General features: G+C 49.4%; 1 protein-coding gene across 1 annotated transcript in view; it reads right to left on the bottom strand.

The window, feature by feature from the left end:
- Positions 1 to 20,271, bottom strand: part of magi2a (membrane associated guanylate kinase, WW and PDZ domain containing 2a) — a 51,352-nt gene that overhangs the window by 26,591 nt on the left and 4,490 nt on the right. The window contains 1 exon segment of the mRNA XM_086021955.1: positions 9,950 to 10,066. Within this exon segment, the coding sequence (XP_085878081.1) occupies positions 9,950 to 10,066 (117 nt within the window).

A 20,271-nucleotide genomic window follows, 5' to 3' on the forward strand; every position in this document is an offset into this window, starting at 1 on the left:
CCGCATGTTAAGACTGCGCTCAATTGTTCCAAAGATCGGGATTGAGGACGTACGCACGCCGCGACCGGGCCCTTTCGGGATCCCGCTAAATCTCCCATCTTGACAGCGACGGCAAAAAACGAGGATTTAATGACGGCGATTACACATGGCGCTGCGGATTTACGGACCTTGGATTAAAAGCTGAATCTTTTCATCGAAGGAGCGGCGAGAAACAAAAGCGGCCAATCATTCAGGCTCGCCCTCAGCCTGGCGGAGGAGTCATGAGGAATCCCGCACAATGTGATCTTGACCTATTTGCTTCGTCAAGTCACCCGTCTAAAAATAGGCTTCGGACGGGGGTGCGAGCGAGAGGACGGCGGAGGGTGCAGGCGGAATCGGCGTTTTTCACCACAACGCAGAGATTGCAAACTTCTTGTCTTGTAGTTTTTTCCTGGCTTCGTCTGCCCACCAGAGAGCAGCTGATTGTGGCACTTGCAGTAATGCGAGTAGGATTCATCGAAAACCAACCGATTCGCTGCCTAAATGGGCTGCCGCAGATATTGAAACAAAAACTAAAAACTAAATCCATTCAGCACAACTGGTTTGCCGCCTAGATGGGCTGCCACAGATATTGAAACTCAAAAGTAGGACCGTGGAGTCTGGTAGAGGACCACTTTGGTCACAAAATGTGTGCTGCAAATACTCAAAGTACAATCCATTCGGACCAAAATAGTTGCCTGCCTAAATGGGTTGCCATAGAAACTATAACAGGACGCAAAGAGAAAGTGTAATGTGGTGAAGGACGATTTTGGTTCCGAGATGTTTGTTGCAAATATGAGTACAATCCATTCAACTAGTCTTCTGCCTAAATGGGCTGCCAAAGATATTGAAACAAGAACTAAACGCAGACACTCAAGTGGCTGCCTAACAACAGATGGACAGCAGAATCTGCTGAAGGATGTTGGGATGCAACATATATCAACAGCACACTTAACTGCTTTGCTGCCTAGATGGGCTGTCAAGCAATTGGAAAAAGGGAAGTAAAGAGAAGGACACTCAAGTTTGGTGCACAACCATTTTGCGCCAACAAGCTGTCATAAATATTTTCTAAGTACAAATAATTCATACAATTCAACGTGTTGGCCGCCTAAATGGGCATCCATGGAACTTGACACATAAATAGGAGAATGAGAATTTTTAAAAATGACTCCGCTGACCTATTTCTGCAGTTTAAACCCCTCTTGCTAATTCAACATCTTCCTTTTCGACGCATCCCCAAGGAGATGGATCACACCTATCTAGCCCCTCCGCAGTGCTGGTTATTTCCCTGTTAGGCTTCATGTCTGTCGACCTAATCTCATCCTCTTAATTTGCCGGCTGCAGCCCTTCGCTTCCACTCCGGGGAGAGCGGCGATTAGGCAGAGTAAAATGTCCAAAGCCTGAGAACCCGAATGAACCGGGATGAGTCATGCGGCGAGCCGGAGCAGGATAGACGAAGCGGGAGGCCGCGCCGCGCCGCGTTATGGCCAATCATTTCGGGGCAGAATCAGGCCCGCTATGCCAGTCTACCTGAGTGCCGGCGTGAGCTGTCCGGCTCTCTTGTAATCATCAATAATAAATGTGCCCCGCGGTTAAACACACTGTTACACCGTACACAACACACCCTTCGGTTCAGGCATGCTTACGCCGCACTCTGCCGCTACCTGTCGCCGCCGCAGGCTAACCGTAAACTCTTCGGGACCACACTCGTACCTTGAGTTGCGACTAATCCGTTTGTTTTTTGTTGTTGTTGTTGTTTCGGGTTTTTGATGCCGCAGCTACTGTAGTATCTGTGCCTTGGCCCAGTATGCGACGTCACGAACTGGAGTCGGGATGTCCGGTTAGCTGAGCGCGAGCAACTGGCATGAGCCGTAGCCTGCAACAGCTCCTTGTGAGTGTGCTCATTTTTTCACATGTGAGGCTGACCCGTTTGTTACGTTCGATAAACGGCGCCAAAAATCCGGCGCACCCCGAGGTCGCTGTTCATAAACCGGGTCGTTCGTAAACCGGGTCGTCCTCAAACCGAGGTTCTACAGCGCCGCACTTTTGTTGCTAATTATTCGAATAATGAGCGGAGTACACAAGGACAACGCACTTTTTTTTTTTCCCGCCAAGCACATCAAAACCACTCTGAAAGGCTTTCAGGTGCGGCAAAGTCGCGCGGCTCGCCAGGGGGTGGGGGGCGGGGGAATAGCCTGCAGCCACTTATTGATGATTTTAAAGCCTTGAGCTTCAAAACAAAACTCTCTTCGCCACACAAATAGTGACGAGCAGCCACTTTCCTGAATGAGAACAGCGGCTATTGTGGTTGCTTCCGTCGAGGCGTCACCGGGAGAGGTGCTAACCGTAATCCCATTCATCAGGATAATTGACTCATGATTGGCTCTCATCAAGTCCCTGCAGATGCCAACAGTCGGCGGGCGAAGATGACAGGCCGTCTCTAATCCCACCCGCGGCCGTCCGGTTGTGTTTCGAGTGTTGGGTTTTAATCGTTAGCTTGAAAGAAGCCAGATAATATGCGATGAAGCCAACAGGAGCATTTATAAACAAACCGTTCGTTCTCGTTAGGCGGGCACGATGAATGAATTTATCCATATTTTTGGATCATTGGGATTTGAGCGACCTTGCATTCGAATCAACAAGGAGGCATAATGAATTTCACGAGTGGTGCAATTAATTCAGTCCCAGATGGTGTGCTGCCGAAACGGGTTGCGGCCGGAAGTGAAATTGAAAAGACAGTGGAGTGGTGTAGGACCATTACGTATGAACATGTTTGCCCCTAAATACTTTGTGAATACAATCCATCCAGACATAACTCTTTTGCCGCCTAAATGGGCTGCGGTAAAAGGGAAACAGAAGAAGAGCGGATTGTGGATTGTATGAACACGTTTGTCGTAATTACTGCAATACTGGGATCTTAAATCATTTACACCCGACTAGTTTGCCAGGGAAGGAAATCAGTCCCACCCGGTTTGCTGCCTAAAGGGGCTGCGTTGCACGTTGAAAAGAAGCAGACAGGGCGGTGAAAAAAAATAAGAATTCAACGTCAAAACATTGATTTTAAAGTATGGATTTTCTTTCTTTTCAAATCACAACAGCTGGCAATGCTGCTCCTGCTACTGTGCCGTACGTCGTCTTCTTTGAAGACGAGATGAAACTTTAATCAGCCCCATGGGGGCAGCGCAACCCGAGGAGGCCGCTAGCTATGCAGGCGGGATATTATGGATGATAAAATACATAAAGAGAGGTGATATGTTATGCAACTGATCGTCATGGTGGCACCGAGGGGCCGAGCGCCGCGCGGCCGATGGCTAAAGGAGCCCCGCCTACAGTATGTTGAAGTTTTCAAAGTCTTTTCTTCGGAAGTAACACTGATGGGTGGCATTATTGCGACATGACGTGACAGCGTCCCGCGTTGCCGGTTGCGGCGCATCAAAATCGGTCGTACCTCTGATGGAATATTTCATTAGCGGCTTGGTCAAACACACTCGCGGCTCTGACAGCGCCACACTCCTCCAAGAAGTAGAGCGCAGCGCATACAAAGATTTCAATCTCGCAAGATAAATAATTGCTTGGATATTCCGCGGCTAGGATGGTGCAAATCAGGCCAAAGCTGCTGGGGTGGTTTTACGTTTCGGCCGTTCTCAACACTCCGGGCGGGATTTTTTGACCAGAAGTGTACAAAAGACACGTCGAAATGCATAAAAACAAATACTTTACGGACTGAAAGTGTTTTCCGCCTAAACGGGCTGCCGTAGAAGTGAACAGCAAGACCGTTTAGTTTGCTGTTAAACCATTTTGTACAAAAAGGCTATGACGTACATTTTGCAGTATTATGTCGACAATATCAAACCAAACTACTGTGCTGCCTAAACGGGCTGCTGTCTAAATTAAAAAAGGAAGTAAACGACGTGGTGCTGTACTATTGTGTACGTGCACGTTTGACATCATTTTTTTGCAATACTCTCGAGTAAAATTCATTCAGACCCAACTGATTTGCTGCCTAAACGGGTTGCTGTGGTAATTAGAAAAGAAAAAAACCCACAATGCCATTAGAGTTCAGAGCCGGACCACTTTGTAGCAGCATGTTTGTTGCAAACATTGCGAGCGCAAGTCACTCTGGCCCAACAGGCTTGCCGCATAAATGGGCTGCCACGTCAATTGAAACAAGCGGCAATCAGAAAGACGCTTGGCGTCTTTTGTAAATTAATCTGATCAAACCGATGATTTATTCGGCCAGTTTTCAGGATGAAAAGGCTTTGTGAACTGCTTACCGTCGAGTTGAGACAATTCCTCACGGAGCCGCAGTAATTAACATCGCGAATGTGGCTAAGCCGATACAAGTGTGACAGCGAGGCCGCCTCCGAGGACCGGGGCCCGGGGGAGCCTCTTTCTTTCTTGGATGGCCCCGCGGCCCGTTGCGGTCCCCTCGCTGAAACTGTGCCATTCCAAAGCCGACCGAACCACCGAGAGGAGCCAAGTGGGAGGCGGCGACGGCTGATGTTTTATTTCATTCGCCGCGCTTTGAAAAGATTTTTTACCATAAATCAGAACAAGCACTTGAAATTCAGCGCATATTTCAGGACGCCCTCGTGGCACCTCGCGGCGAAATGCAGCACGAACGCTACGGTTAAAAAAAAAAAAAACGATCCAGCATTTTTCTGTACGGATGAGAACCGGCAGAACATCACTTCCGCTTTGCACAAAATGGATGAGTGGATGCTAAACGTGCAACACTTCCTCCAATTATAAGTGAGATATGGGTCGGAAATACAATTAAGGTGTTTACATGACAGCTCGTGTAATTACTATGCTCCCTATAACTAATTATATCCCTATTAATGGACGGCATATAAATATAGAAGGACTGTGTGTGCGTGTGTGTGCGTGCGTGAACACTTCAGAGGGAGGGACTGTTGGCCAGAATAAAAACGCCCTTTTGGGTAAAAGAGTGCCGTCTCTGGCCATGAATATTAAAGCCGTCGCTAGTCTGGTCTTCCGAAGCTCTGTGGACCAAATCAAGCGTCTCTCTTTGTCCTCTGCACCGACACGAGCCACCACTTGGGCGGACTTTTTCAGAGAAACGACTGGGAGTTGGTGCATAATATCTCCGTGCGCCAAAGCAGCCATGGACAACATCATGACTGGGCTTGAGTCCAGAACGGCACATATGGAAGTTCATTAAGCATTCTAGTGAGGCTTTGGCAGCTTTGCGACATTGATTGGGCGACAAACAAACGCCACTCAGTTTGGCCTCATTTAGGATGAACCGGCAGAACAAATGGAAACAAATGTGGAACATCAAGTTATATGCGTGACTGCAAAAACTTGGATTAGTTGCCCAGTTTTTACTCGGCCTATTACACTTTAATTCCCCATCTGAAACCAATCCTTCAGCCATACCGCTCAACCCCTACACCAGTCCAAGTCTCAAACCTTGTGCCCTAGACTAAACCTGAACCGAGGCCCAATCCCTCACAGACCATCGCCTAGCTAAAACTACACCTAAAACTAAGCCCAAAGCCCCTAACATCTAACGCGCTGGCGTTAAATAATCATCAAAGGCTCGCCGTTGCACTTACTCGTCCCGAGATAAGGCCGACGCTTAGTCAGTGAGAAACTAGACGCAGATAACCATCCCGGCGCAGTCCGTCCAGAATGGAAAAATGGGAGCAAGAGGATGAGATTCCAGCAGCGGCGGGGCTACAAAGTCCAAGCTTGAATGAGGTTTTTTTTGGGGGACAGGTGTTTACAAAAGATGGCGGTGAGAACAGCGGCCATCTCGTGGTGGAAATGGACCACGAGCAAGCTCAAAGCGACCCGAGTGCTTTCGTAACTACACACGGCTCTTTTTTTAAAATATAGTCCTTAACGTCAAGGAGCTGAGCTTTTTTGTGATTACCTCGTAATGGATGCATTGTTAGAAAACCCAGTAGAGTGTCTTTGTGTTGCTCGACACGGGAAGGAAAAGCAGGACGGTGGAAGCAAGCTCCATTAGGGTCCATCCGACTAAGCGGGTGAATAATGTACAAAATGAAAGCTCGGCTAGGCTGGAAGCGCACGCGGACCGTCGGTTCAGGTGTTACGCATGCCTTTCGGTCAATGAAATGACGTGAGATTGCGTCAGATTATCCTTGGGTAAAATGCAGATTGATGACCGCAGCGACAAGGCCGGACGTCTGGAAAGAGGGCTGACTGCTGACTGCCCGGGGTATCGTCTCTAATCATCGGCGGAATACTAACCGCATACTCGCATCCGAAGCAGGTGACGGACGAACGGACGGTTCAATTCCGAAAGGTCAATGTTTTTTGTTTACGGGGACGCTGCCCTTAATCACTTCCCGATCCACCTATTTTGGGTCTGAAAGTGCGCAGACCCTGGACTGAAAGGTAAAGGTGCGGGGTTACGTCGAACATGGGGGAGCATGCGGGGAAGAAGTGGAGGGAAAAATAGAAGAAAAAAAAAAAAAAAAAAAAAAAAGACGTGAGTTTCAGAAGCCGAGCCTTTGACGCAGGCGGGGAGAGGAAAGGGTTGCCATGGAAACCAGCGCCATGCCTCCAATGAGCGAGAGAAGAGAAAGGGGACAGATTAAATGCATGACAGAAATTGAGCTTTTGATTAAAGGCGTCTTTGTGATCCCAATAACCCTTTGTTGCCTCCATAAATATCACTCAGGCATACCTATAACTTTGCCAGCTAGGCTTCTCGCGCTGCTATATGAAGGGGCAATGGGGGAGTTAGCTGTTAGTCTTTTTATTACCTCACTAATTACTTTATTAGACATCTGGCGAGCAAAAACAAACAAAGAGGGGGCTGGGCAAAAACAGAAAAAGAAACCGTTGCAGTCGGATTATGTTTCTCGCGGACGAGACGGACCGTGGGAGGAGGCGGCGAAAAAGGCAACGCGTGCGTTTCGCGCTTCCCGCCCGCCCGCCGCAAGACTCGCCGATGATCAAACCAATAACGTGCGTGTGGACAGATGGAACATACGCTCCATCTCATTAGGAAGCAGCCTTGGTGCTGCGCAACCGGTTACCCCGGCAATCGAAACTCACTTCCAGAGAGAATCAAACCCTCCATTAACTCACATTCTCACCCTTAAGACTAGATGGCGACAACTCTTGGGGCGTACCCCTCAAATGGTTAATTACCCAATTGGGGGTTGCACAACACACCCCTAATTCAGGATGACAACTTCCTGGGAACAGCCAAAATAGAGCCATAGCCCTCAACCCCTCGATCGCGAACAACCCAACCCCCGTCCGTAACGCCCAAACATCTTATCCTCAACTCCCGATCAGACAAACCCTGCAATCAAAGTGCTGCGGCCCTGCCGGCAAGGACGTTCCGGCCCCCGACCATCGCTGCCCTCATCGCCCAAATGGCTCGCTAAGCGCGCAACGATGTCCGTTTTCTATTCCGCCGGACAAGTGATGAGCACGTCCCGTTCCATTCACCTGCTCCCGACCCTTTGATCGTCAGCGTTATTCTTCAACGCTAAACACCGTCCTCGCGCAACGCTAAGTGGCCGCAGAGCTAAAAAGGTCACATATTATTGTGTTAATTTGCTCGGGCCGCGACGACAAAAGAAGGGAGCAAAATGGAAAGAAGAAGCGCAGGCCAATGCCTTGAGAGATTCATTTGAATCCGGGTTGACATTCAAGCTTCCACTTATTTGTTTGCTGCTGCATTTTCAAATTGTTATTTTTATAAATCAACGGACGCCGCCGTCGGTCAACGCGTGCGGTGAGTCAGCTCGCTTGAAATCATGCATTTGCATTATTTTCCCTTCGCCGCCTGACATCCCTTTTGGTCTTGGCACACTTGCTCAATCCCCGACTCCGACCCCCACCCCCCCGCTGCCTTCAATTGCTTACATAGAATCGACGCGGATTACGAGACGATAGGCCCGATTTCACAACGGCTCGGGCTATTAACGCTCTGACCTTGGACTTCAACCAGGCAATTTGTCTAAAGCGCTGGCCCTCGGCTTCCCAACCCCCTTTCCCAGCCACTCACTCGCCGAGTCCAAGTTGCTCCATTAGTATGTGAGGCGGCAACGCTCGTACCTGTCAGCCAACTCCCGCCCCCTCCCCAAAACGTCTCTACTTTCCACTCAACGCGTTACGTTCAAATTGCTGCGATGAGCGCTTCGGATCGTTGGCTTATAATTCTCTTTCAAGCCTCGAGGTTTATCTCACACATCTCATCAACAGGCGTCCGTGAACAGTTTGGAGATAAGCATGCTCTAATGTTATCTTTTCATCGCAACTCCGAGAAGTCAAGTCGCTCCAGAAAGACGGCCCCGTTTTGCCTGCAGCAAACGTTTGGACTGCTTTCTGGAGTAAGCCCTGCACTTGGCAATAGATATGATTTCCCAGTTTTGTTGCATGTTATTAATCTCCAATAGCGAAAATACAGGCAACACGCAATGGGAAGGGGGGAGGGCAGGGGGGCTAAACCTAAAATCCCCTTTTTTTGAATCCGCTTTTCATTTCCCCCAGAGCTGTTACGATTAGACAAAGAGTGACAACAAAGCATCTGAGATACCGATTTATCTGATGCGTGACGTTTGGATGATGGAAGGCTTCTGCGGCCTTCGAGCAGCCAGAATCACGGCCGTGCGAGGCACGTCAGATGGTGTTTCGCCACACGCAGTTGTTTACCGACTAGGCCTCGATGTGTTTGTTCGACGTTTCGTACAGGTAAAGCGGCCTGGGGAAAACTGACCCGCAAGAACACGGATGCACATAACAGCAGATTGAAAATACACCTCAATGTGGAGGAAAGAAACGAGATGTCCACTGGCTTTCGTCACGCCGACCCACAGACGTCTGGTGGTGTGGTTCGAATATAACAGAAGGGTTGAACATTATAAGGAGCCAGATTAACCAAAAAGACCCTCGTGCTACGACCGTTTGAAAATGCGTTCGGGCCGTCCTTTTATTCCAAACGTCTTTAACGCGGTTAGCCACGTCATCCATTTTGTGGTCCACGACTCCCACTCGCTATTCAAGGTGAACATGATGTTCCGCAGTGCATAGAGCAATTGACATCCATTTGCTAGCGCGCCGAAAAAAGCCTCGCGCCCCTCCATCCGTCAGCTTGCGGCATCCAGACTCATTGTTGACGACTCATTACGGCGCTGTTTAACCACTCTTTCTCCATGCGGTCCGTTTACTTATTGTCTTGCTCTCCCTGTATTTGTTCTCCAATTTGCTCTCGCTCCTTCCTCTTCGCCCTTGCCTCCATCTGCCAGTTCAGGAGAAATGACGCTTGCCTCACAAACAAATTGTGCTTGCAAAAAACGCCTTGCTTCCTGGACTTAAAGGAGTTGCTCCATTAGAGGTGCGAGGGAACGCGAACCACCGGGGAGCCGACCGAGCTTAATGACACGGCTCTAGCTGTATACGCAGATAAGCCGCAACTATCAAAGCCCCTTAAAGATGTAATGGGAATATACGAAGAATGCACATAATAGAAATGACTGTGGTAGTTTAATAAAGTCTACACCGGCACAGGAGACTCAGGGGCCCTCCGTCCAAACCTCTCACATCCCCCGCTAAACTGTCGGCTCTTGCGGTGCAGCTTATGTGGCAAATTAGTGTGAGACAGACGCTTGAGATTCAAGAGTTGGGCCTCACGTCCAAATCCACCCTGCGGCGGCTAATCGATTACCCCCGCCACTTCAAACCAGATACCAAATAAAGGTGCAGCTCAGCAGACAGTATTCAGCTACCTACCCCAGGCTAGAATCATTGGAGTTTGTCGGATGAGATACCCCAAAAATGACCTTAAACAGAGCTTGAAGGAGTGTAAATAATGTGCGGTTGACCTTAAAGCTCATGTAACAAACGCAGAGCAACTCCCTGGACCTGGACCAGAGCAAAACCCCAAACCGACAAGAGTAAAAAGGACACAGGGACTCACAGGGAATGGTGCGTAGGTAGAGGTTGTCCCGGATAATCTGCTGCAGCTCGTGGTCCACCGAGCCTTTCTGGAAGCGCAGGTTGAGGTAGCGGCACAGGTCCTTGTCGATCACGCCCCCTGGACGAACAACAGAGCCACACTAGTATTACACAGCTTGCTGGTAGCTCAATAAAAGGGCCTTGAAAATGTACTTTTTCAAACAAAAAAGCTTGGGGAACATGGGACTCTTTCTGGCCATGAAATACCATAGAGGCCCCCACAATTTCCACCAAACGTGACTCTTAGACCGACAGGTAATGAGAGCTCAAGTCCATCTGCGAACATTCTGGAACCCGACGTACTCGCAGACGAGGGACGGGGCCTGCCTGAAAGGGCGAAAAAAGACGGCTGGGAAGTAGGTGTTGTGAACTTTGACACCTGACACCGACTATTCCAGCTCCGTGGTGTTCAAAGCGATCGTCGCCGTCCGACAAGAACGCTAAGCATCACACCATACGGCAACTAATCATCTGTTATGTTGATTAACGTGAAAAACGCTACCCAGTCTTTGATATGGCAATTTTGCGGAACCTGTAGCAAAACAACTCCAAAATATCAATCTGAAAAGAAGAAATCCCACAAACAAACGTAGAACGGCATCTTTTGGACCGGCAGAGGTGTTAATTGGAGCATGTGAGGCAGAAAGCCCACGTATAAATCACCCGCCGACTGCATTCCCTCCACAAGTTCTGTGAATGGATTTTATGAGGAACCAGTTAATCTCGCTGGCTCAGCACGCAGGAAAAATAAAGTGAAGGCGGCGGGCGACAGAGGAATGGAGGTAGAGGATTAGAGGGATGGAAGGCCAGGGCAAATCCCAAGGGGGGAGCCGAGAGGAAGAACAGAGGGGAGACGTGGAGGGGTAGGGGGAGCAGTGAGCTAAAACAAGCATCAACTTGACCCCTCTTGGGTTCCCCAGACAAATACGCCATCCATCTTCTCTGCCACGCATCCGTATAATCACATTTAAAATGCCGGAAGGGGGGGAGGGCGGCGTGACTGACGTGACTTCAGGGATACCGCAAGGCAAGTCTCGAAGCGAATATGTCAAACCTTCAGATAGCATTCAGCCCCATCTTCTTCTGCCCTCTGACGCCAAGACATCCATACTGACTATCAAAGCACCCCCCCCCCCAACAGAACGTGTCACCAAATTCATTATTCAAGGTAACCTAGTTTGGAAGTTTCCAGGCATATCGACGAGGTATTAATTGCCACGCTGGTATGGCGTGCATGCGAGGCGCACACATGCACTCGTCCGTCAGAGCCGAACTAATTTGCGGCATTCTAATGAAGGAGACCTGAATTAAAGAGCGCATCTGCGCCTCGGTCAAAGGCGGCGTGCGGCACACGAACGGCCAATTTGCATTTGCATGAGAAAGACGAGCCGGGCGAGCGATCTGCATGCTGAAAATTCACACGCGCGTGAACGCGACACACTTAGATGGCACCTCTCTTCCGTGGTCAGCGTCCTTCTCGCCACAGGTTTCCCGTTGCGACTTATCTCCCTCCACCGGCGGGTAGGCGACGGCGGATCTCACCCGCTGGGATTCGCCGCTCGCCCTACTCAATCTCCGCTCGCTGCAATCAAGCCGTGACCAGCCAAATGCCCCCCGCGCCTCGCGGCACCTCACTCTGCCTGCGTGTGTGCGCGCTCCACAAAAGGAGATCCAACGGGAGAGCGTGGAAAGGAGTGAAGGGGAAGCGGCGAGGGGAGGAAGTGAGGGAGAGCCACTGCTGATGATGCTCCGGCGGCGCGAGACGATCACGCTGGCAGAATCGTCTTCTCCAAGAAACCAGAGGCAGAGGCGCCCCCTGTCCACCAGCCAGGGTACTACATCAGTTTCTATTGCCTGTCACGTTGGCAGCTTACCGTCCTGACCGCATCCCACTGCCAACATTCACTCCAAAAGTCTTCCAGGCCAAAGGAGGCGGGGACAACTCCACATTTCCATCCCTTTCCTATTACTGTTAGCGCTCCCCCACCATATGGGGTTCATCGTCCGTGCCCACGCTACATTGCAGATTTTCGTTTTCCAGGGGTTTTTTACAGTCGTCCCCGCAGAGCAGAAATGATATCGTCGCTGGCGTATTTCTATCCTGTCTCTCCGCATAAGGTCAATTTCACATTTTTCTCACAAATCAATAAAAGTACTGATCCGTCCTCAAGCCGTCCGCCTGTTATTTTCACAAATTATTATGCAATTTCAAGTGTTGAACACAGCTGGAACAAATCTATTAAATCTCAAACACTCAATTGTCTGACAAATGTAAAACCACCATTTATGCAGCGACGGTGAAAACAAGGGCTAGGGAATACTTTAAAAGTGTCTTTTGATAAGTTCAAATGTGAAAAGCAGGCAACTACAACAGCTACGTTAATACGAGCATTCAAGTAGAAAGGTGCCCATGAACCGGTGTGCCACGAGGTGCCGGCGATTCTTTTTGAAGAGCTCCACAGCGTGGCCACTGAAGGAAATGGACTCGGGTATCCAAAGGTAAACGCATCCGATCTTCTAATCTGGAGCACTTGGCTTGCGGGTCGCATGCGCACCTTATCTCCGCCGAGGCCAAACTGGAGACCTGACTGGCACTTGTAGCTAAAAGTCGCGTCTAGAGGTACTTGATCAAGGCTTCAAAGTTCAGAGAGAAGCTAAAGACCGCGAGGAACATTTCATTCCTCAATCGCCCCTGCCTTTCGGCTCGGCTCCTAAAGGCTTAAGAGTATCATTGACACTTGGGCGAATCACTTAAAACCGCATCGACACCCAAACGTCTTCGGGATTGGTATCATTGATTGTGGTGACACAGGGTCAAAACAACACTGGGCCTTTGTCATCTGAGATCCTTCCGCTGTGCCTCCCCTTGTCTTGTTTGGATAATTGGACAAGAAACATAATCCTCAAAACCAGGACGTTTCTTTATTCATCTCATTTGCATGCCATGAATTTAACAGGGCTGAACAGCGGACTGTTTTAACAAGGCGCCAGTTGTCCAGAGTTTAGCGTTCCAGCCTCACAACCAGACAATCTTGGGTTTGATCTTCGGCTGAGATTCCGTGGTGTGTTTTTTTTTTTTGGACAGGAAAAAAAACTGGTAAAAAGGCCAGATTTAATGATCACCTTGAAGGGGTTTTTATGCAACCGTAGCGTTGCGCGGACTTTCTCGGCAAGTTGTTTATTCAGTCCCTCAGTCACACAGAGATTCTGCAAAATTGCTGTACCAGTGGAGCCGGGGTTTTGTCACCCACTCATCTCTGATACTATCTTAAAAGATGGAGAATTCGAGGGAGGACTTGGATCCACCGTTTGGCGTTGGCCCATTTCACACAGTTCAGAAATAAATGTTATGATGCGAAGATTCGATCCATTCAAATTTATGCAGCGTTAAACAGCGTTACGTGGTTAATTGAATACTCCAAGATATAAATATGAGTGAATTGTCACCGTAGGATCACTGAGCAGTAAAATTCCACCGACTTATCATGTGGATGATCTACCTCCCGCTGTCAAAGTGCCGCCTCGCCGCCGTTTGAGGACGCAGCGAGTGAGTAAAAGTCGCAGCCAGGTATGATGAAGGGCGAGCGCGGGGCACGTCGCAGTGCGGTTGCCGTGGCGACGATAACACTCCTGTCACGGTGAAGACGCAGCTGGACGAGCTGGGATGGAGCAGCAGACACTCCCGGGTGGTCATCACGGGAAAAGATGCTTAGGATATACTCCCGTTCGATGTAGTCGTCCAATGCCAGCGATTTGCTCGTGCAACTTGGCAACGTCACTCAAGTGAGTGACGCATACAAACAAGACTTCAATGTAGCAAAAGATCCTTTGCTCACGTTGTGGTGGAGCTGTCGCCGCGACAACGCTCACTTCTCATTATTATCTCGCTCGGGGCCCTTTTTTTAATTGAACTCATCCAGCCAAAGCTCGGCAGCGCTGCAGCCTGCTGAATGCCGCCGCCGATACACGCCAACGGAAGCAAGTGTCCCCAATGTAGCGCTTTCTCTGTTCTTTTTACGGAATTATGCCTTAGCGTGGCTAAACGCTGGAGATAAGTAAAGTTGTTGTTGTTTTTTTAACAGGAACAAATGGGGATAGAAATGGACGATGACAGATAAATGCATCGCAGTGTCATCAGATCGGAAGTGAGCGTTAGCGCATCACGTCTACACAACAAATTCAAGGATCGCTAGTTTTGAAAGTCTTCAATGAAATGTCCAACATCTCCTGTTTTTGGAACCAGTAGTGACCCGTCGCTAACATTTGGATCCGCGATGCACTCAAAACTACATCTATCAAGTCTAGCGTTGAAGGAGATGCACCATTTCTCTCGCGCGGACCGGGTGACCTGCACGACTGCTTCGACAAGCGCCTCCTCGCCGCGATTGTCAAAACAGGCGCCGCGCTCGGCCAATCAAACGCCCCGCTGCCCAATCGCACTTGGCAGCCTGACTTCGGATCGCAGCAAAGTCTCAAACGGCAGGATGCACCAAGGACCTCTTCAAAAAGACAAAGTCTCTTTCGTGGTTTGCGCCACAGGCGGCCACGCCGGTGCCTGCAGTGTTTCATTAGATGCCGGGTATCTAGGACAGAGCCGGAAAGCAAAAGCAGAGTTTGGAAGACACGTCCTGCAAATCGACCTCTTCCTATTTGCAAAGCAATGAAACTATGCAAATTGGGAGCAGTGAGTGAGACGTTTTTCCGTCCCAAAACATGTAAGGGAAGGCCTGCTACTACCAGCACTCTTGAAAACGCCAAACTTCTAGAGGGAGTATATCGGCATTAAAATGAAAAGAAATTTAAAAATACGCGATCCGTCACCGATCGACATCGGCAGCCATCATTTTTTCGCGAGGACAAAATGATTTCCGCCGCCGCGCTGCGCAAAGACACGGCGTCACTATAGAAAATCAACATGTCAACAGGGCTGCTCTATTTTGCCAGTAATGACTGTGCAGAGCGTCACATTGATTTGTTTTTTTTCCCCCCCTGCCACTGCGAAGAGGCTAATTACTGTGTCACCAGCTTTGTGCATTCGGCTGAGGGAAACGCTTAGTGTTTAAACACAAGCATGATCCCGAGAAGAGAGGAATTCCCAAAACAAATAAGTCGTCTGAAATTACACAATATCGATTGCGTCCCAGAACACTCAGCCCATACGCTTTATAGGGCGGGTTATTAAACCTTTTGGGGTCCTGGGACGCATTACACAGGAGAATTTCCTTCAGAGGACCCAGCCATTTAAACGCTTACACATAGCTGCCATAGGAATTAAAAAGTTTTTTAAAAAAACGATAACGTTACGATACCAAAAGGCTACAATGTTTCCGATCACCCTTCCTTCCTATTATGGCGCACCTGCAGAATGGGATGTGGTGGCGCCCCTGTTGGCTGGGATTTCTGCTTTCTGCAGGTAATGTACCCCTGCCCCCCACGCCCCCAAACTCCCAAGCTAGTTTGGCAACCGCCGCTTTAAAGTATTCGAGTAGTTCCAATGGGAAGATGCAAACTCTCTTGGACAGCTCCAAAAAAAAAAACGTGGATTAGCAGCATCCATTGCGAGGCTTTCCGTCACCCCCAGATGCCCCGTAGCCAAACGCAGCGTGACATGCAATTGAGCGCGGCGCCCTCCCAACCCCTCCCCCCGCTCCACTTGAACACCGCACAATCCATCAGCATCACTGTCAAAGCCGGCGTAAATGTTGATAGACGGGGGAAGCTAGCGTTGTTACGTTCCAGAGGAAATGAAGCCAAACACGTGCATCTGACTACTCACGCCAAATAATGTACTTTTGCTCATCTTTCTCTGCTAGTGACGTATAGTGACAAGGAGAAACATGTGATGCTCTCCCACTAGATGGCAAATGGTACACGTCTAGTATCAACTAGCTTAGTGCCGTGAGAATTTTGGCAGTCGTTTCTGGTTTGGAGTGAAAAAAAACACGTCACTTTTGGTGATTCATTTTGGGGCGGAAAAACATACGTGAGGGGGAGGGGAGAAAAAACATGAGTCCAGACTGAGCTCCTGTAAAAAGGCAAATGGCCTCGTTTTTCAGAAAGGAACTAGAAATAGCTTCCAGAGAGGGAAAAGGTCAATAGGTGAATTTGTATGTAATGAACCAACCGCAAATACGCAGGAGTGGACTGGATCAACAATTCCCCCGGAAACTCTGCAGCATTTTCGAGGTCTTCCTCCAGGGAGAGTCGAAGCCGTTACGGTTGTCAAACGTATCCAGCAGACACTTTAGCATCCCCGATAAACCGTGTTATTTATATGCAGATGCAATCAATATTGATGCGCTGCCCCGGTCGCAACTGGCCTTTGTCGCTTTGCGGGCGCGCGGCGGGAAAGGGGATGATGCATCCCGGCGAGTCGACGGCCAGACTGGTGACTCCTGCGGAATGAGCTTTCACTTGCGACACTTCTTATCCGCGCACGTTGTTTCCATTAGCACCTCGCGCTAATCGAGTCAGCCGGCTCATTATGCAAAGGGCCACTGGGCCTTTTGAAGGCGGGCTGCTGGCAATCGACGCATGAATGCCATCGCTTGCCACGGAGGCAATTTCAAACTTTACTTTCAAGCCCTACCCTGGCTTGAAACCCTACTTTGAAAGCATAACCCGATCCAAACACAAGTTGTAAGCGCGCGGCATTAATGAAACATTGATGCGGTGTTGAGAGCCTTTTTTGGGGGGGGGGGGGCAGGAACAATTCCTCTTTACTACCGTGCTCCATTTTCCGGTGAAGGCTATTTTTGCATGCAGGTGCAGGCTTGCGTAACGGGAGAGCGCGAGAGAGCACCGCAAATGGAAAGTGTGTGCATACGAGAGCGGGTGAACGTGCGCGCCCTAAAAGCGAAGGCGTGCACAGCTAATTGATCATTAGGAATGTGGCCGATCACGCGGGAATTGATCAAGCAGCAGTGTTACTCTGCGCAATGCAAAGTATCGCGGGCAACCGCGTTTTGTCGCCTCGACGGGCTGCGGCAAACCCCCCAAAAGTCCACAGGATTGACAACAACGAGTGCTTGTCGACTCAGAAATCACGCGGACCATAAGACAAACCACCCGTGTGCCGACAAAATACATAACGGTCCAATAAGAACGAGACACCTCACCTGTGGACAACCAAGGCACGCCACCTGTGTCCAAGACTTTGCAAGCTTCCCTCAAGGTGCCGCGCAAGCGTCTGCTGCAAATTCCCCGTCGCAGAACAATGACAAACAATCCCTGTGAATATAAGCTGCTCGTTTGTGGACTAATTGAGCCGTTGCCTCCGAAACGCAGAGGCGGCGGCGGCGGCGGCGGCGGCGGCGGCGGCGGCGGCGGCCGACTACAGGCGAGCAATTAGGATACAGATGTCGCACAAGCGGCGGGCAAACGCTCGCCTCGGGTAATTGGAGTCGACAGGTTGGACTCTGAGGGTGAGCGCAGGCCGTCTGAGACGCGGCGACGGCAAAATAACTCACTTTTATGGCTGTCAGTCCTTTTCCAGCGCAGTAATTTTATATTGGATTTACTATACGGGCCATTTACTTTTAAAGCGGGACACCTGTGTCGCTTTGCTCAGAGCGACTGCTGGGATTTATTTCTCGCTTACATACATGTACCAGGATGTATACAACACTATTAGAAGCGCTTAAAAAGCTCCATTCTAATATTTGTCCCAGAGAATCTCATCAAAGTCCCTCCATACTGGCATGGGGACTTCCGTCCTGTTTTGTTGGCCTGAGCAAAACCACCACTGGACACTTGAATAGTGCCGGTGGAACGCTGCGGTTTCCCCTTGAACTCGAGTCCGTTACGCCACGGAGACGCCACTTTCTGTGCTTTGAATAATTAAGACGAAGCTAAGAGTAGCTCTGGCATAAAAAGGCGACATCGGCCTGAGAGGACAGCGCAGCCCACCAAACGTCCTCAAAGTGAACGTCCGTGTTTACAGAGTCGGAAGCTTTTGCGGTGCAGCATCAGACAAGAGGCTGATTACAGAGATAATCCGCAAATAATGACAAATGGACGCCGATGATGCCGTCACGGGGCTGGCTCGCAGTTCATTCCGCACGCCGACAGACTTGGGCGGGGAGTTATAGCCGCGCTGTTTATCACCCGCACTGCAGACGGCGCGCGCACAGCCGACAAACCGCACTTGACATTGCCTTTGACGGCGTTTCGCAGCACAATCCCTGGTCACGGGCGCTCTTATAAGCTCCTTCAGACGTGATTGAGCACACACACAAAAGACACAGTCCCCCTACCCCCACCCCCTCGGAAGCGAATTAGACGTTTCCACGAGGACGGACGCCGCGGGCAGGCGGAGGCGGTGCGCTAATAAAACATAAATCACGCATTCGCTGGAGAATTGGGATACATGGCCGCGTCTGCTACATTCTGGCAAGGCTTTGGAACGTCCGCCTTGCGGGCGTTCATTACGTGTGCCAGACAGGCGGGATCAATGCTCAAAACTTGACGGCGGACGTTCAATTCTCGTACACGGCTTTGCGTTAAAGGGCTAAACTGATTTACTACCGCTGAAAGAGTTTTGCTTCCGTCTCCATTTGCTGGATTACTCAAGAAATACTTCAGGCATTTTCTACAAAATCTTGTTGATGAGTCAGAGTCAGCGAAGATCCAAGTCGACGTAGTCCAGGACCCGGAGTTACGTTCACCGGGTACGTGGGATCAATGCGACAAATTCACGTAATTTACAATAAAGGACTTAACTGATTTACCGCCACCATATAAGAGCTTTTACTTACCGCTCGATTTGTGAGTTAGTAGCAGGATTTGCCGAGAAATCTGTTGGCCTTTTCCTACGGAATTTGTGGTTGGTTGCGGCAAAGACCAAAGGCGAACCCATCAAGCTTTGGCGCCGATTCGCATCGAGACCCAGAATTACATTCAGTAGCGTCACGGGATCGACGGAAAAAAATTATAGGGAGTACGTCAGTTTGCGTTAAAGTACTACACTGGTTTAGAACTTTGTTTTTCGTCATACTTTCGACGCAATTTTGCAGACGGCTCTGGCGAGGATCAAGGAAGGATCCATGAAGTTTCAACGCGGATTCGGATAGAAACGTAAACCAAGACGGCAGTGAATAATGCAGACAAAATTGACCAAAATTCTTGTGTGTGCCGTTTGTTGGTTCGTTAGCTAAAAGAAAGAACCACAGAACTATTTTGCTTGTGATGATTCCGCTGTTTGTTCTTCTCTTTATAAGTTCACATTCAAACGTTACATTGAGCCGTAATGTGAAGCGGTCTCCAGAATACTTGCACAAGACATACTGTATGCTACGCGTGCAACAACCACTTCCCATGATTAAGTATTCACAGAGCCAATCAGTGAAAGCTGTCCTATTGTAAATAGGCTGAACTACGACGAAGACATCTCCACTACTTGCAAAGTCAAGAGGCAACGAGACGGGCCCCTGCAATCACTCGCCGGCCCCCGCCCCTCGAGCTTCATCATCACAGCGAGTGCACATGCGAGCCTCGCTGGCACATTATGGAAATAAATGGAGATGGCCGACCGCGGCGAGGCACGAACGCAGATCCCAACAGCGGATGGCCTCGGGCCGTCTCCGGGGAGCCATTACGCGAGGAGCGCCGCGTGAAATTCCAAGCGCTTGGCCGCCGCGTTCCGTGCTGGTTGGTGAACACGCGCGTGTGCTCCAAGACAATACCATGACTGCACTTGAGTAAGGCACGCGCTGTGAATTCAGAGCAGCTCAGCTCCAAATTTCCTGTCGTTTTTCATCATGTCTCATCTGCATACGTAATTCACAAACAAGCCTAAGCCACTTCCAACTCGGAAACTAAAACAACCCAACGAGTGACTTGAGCTATTTTGAAAGTTACTTAAAAGGGGAAGTCATCCCAAACATTTTTTTTTTCAAGATATGTTCCCAGCAGGCCCACTGATAAATATTGCGCGCGTGGAATAAGAGTTAATCCACTCGTTTTTAGCCCTCTCACGGGGCGGCGATTTTGTCACTTCTGTCGCCTGAAAATGACATCACAACTGTTGACTTTTCTCTGTCTTCACGAAGGACCTCACAGACAATTACCTCAGCTCCTTAAAACTAATGACAAAGAAAAATGCAATAGCTGTACTCAATGCATACATTGAGTCTAGTATTTTTGAGGATCTCTAACTTCGCAAACTTTGGGATTTTATTTATTTATTTTTTTCTCTCTTACCTACTATTTGTTATTGTTATCTTTTCTGATATGCATGAAAGTTGTTGATTTGTTGTGTGCCTTGTGCCTTTATAGATGATGTTC

This window comes from Filicampus tigris, chromosome 22 (genome assembly GCF_054856515.1).
Source record: "Filicampus tigris isolate MCC_2025a chromosome 22, RoL_Ftig_1.0, whole genome shotgun sequence".
Lineage (NCBI taxonomy): Eukaryota > Metazoa > Chordata > Actinopteri > Syngnathiformes > Syngnathidae > Filicampus > Filicampus tigris.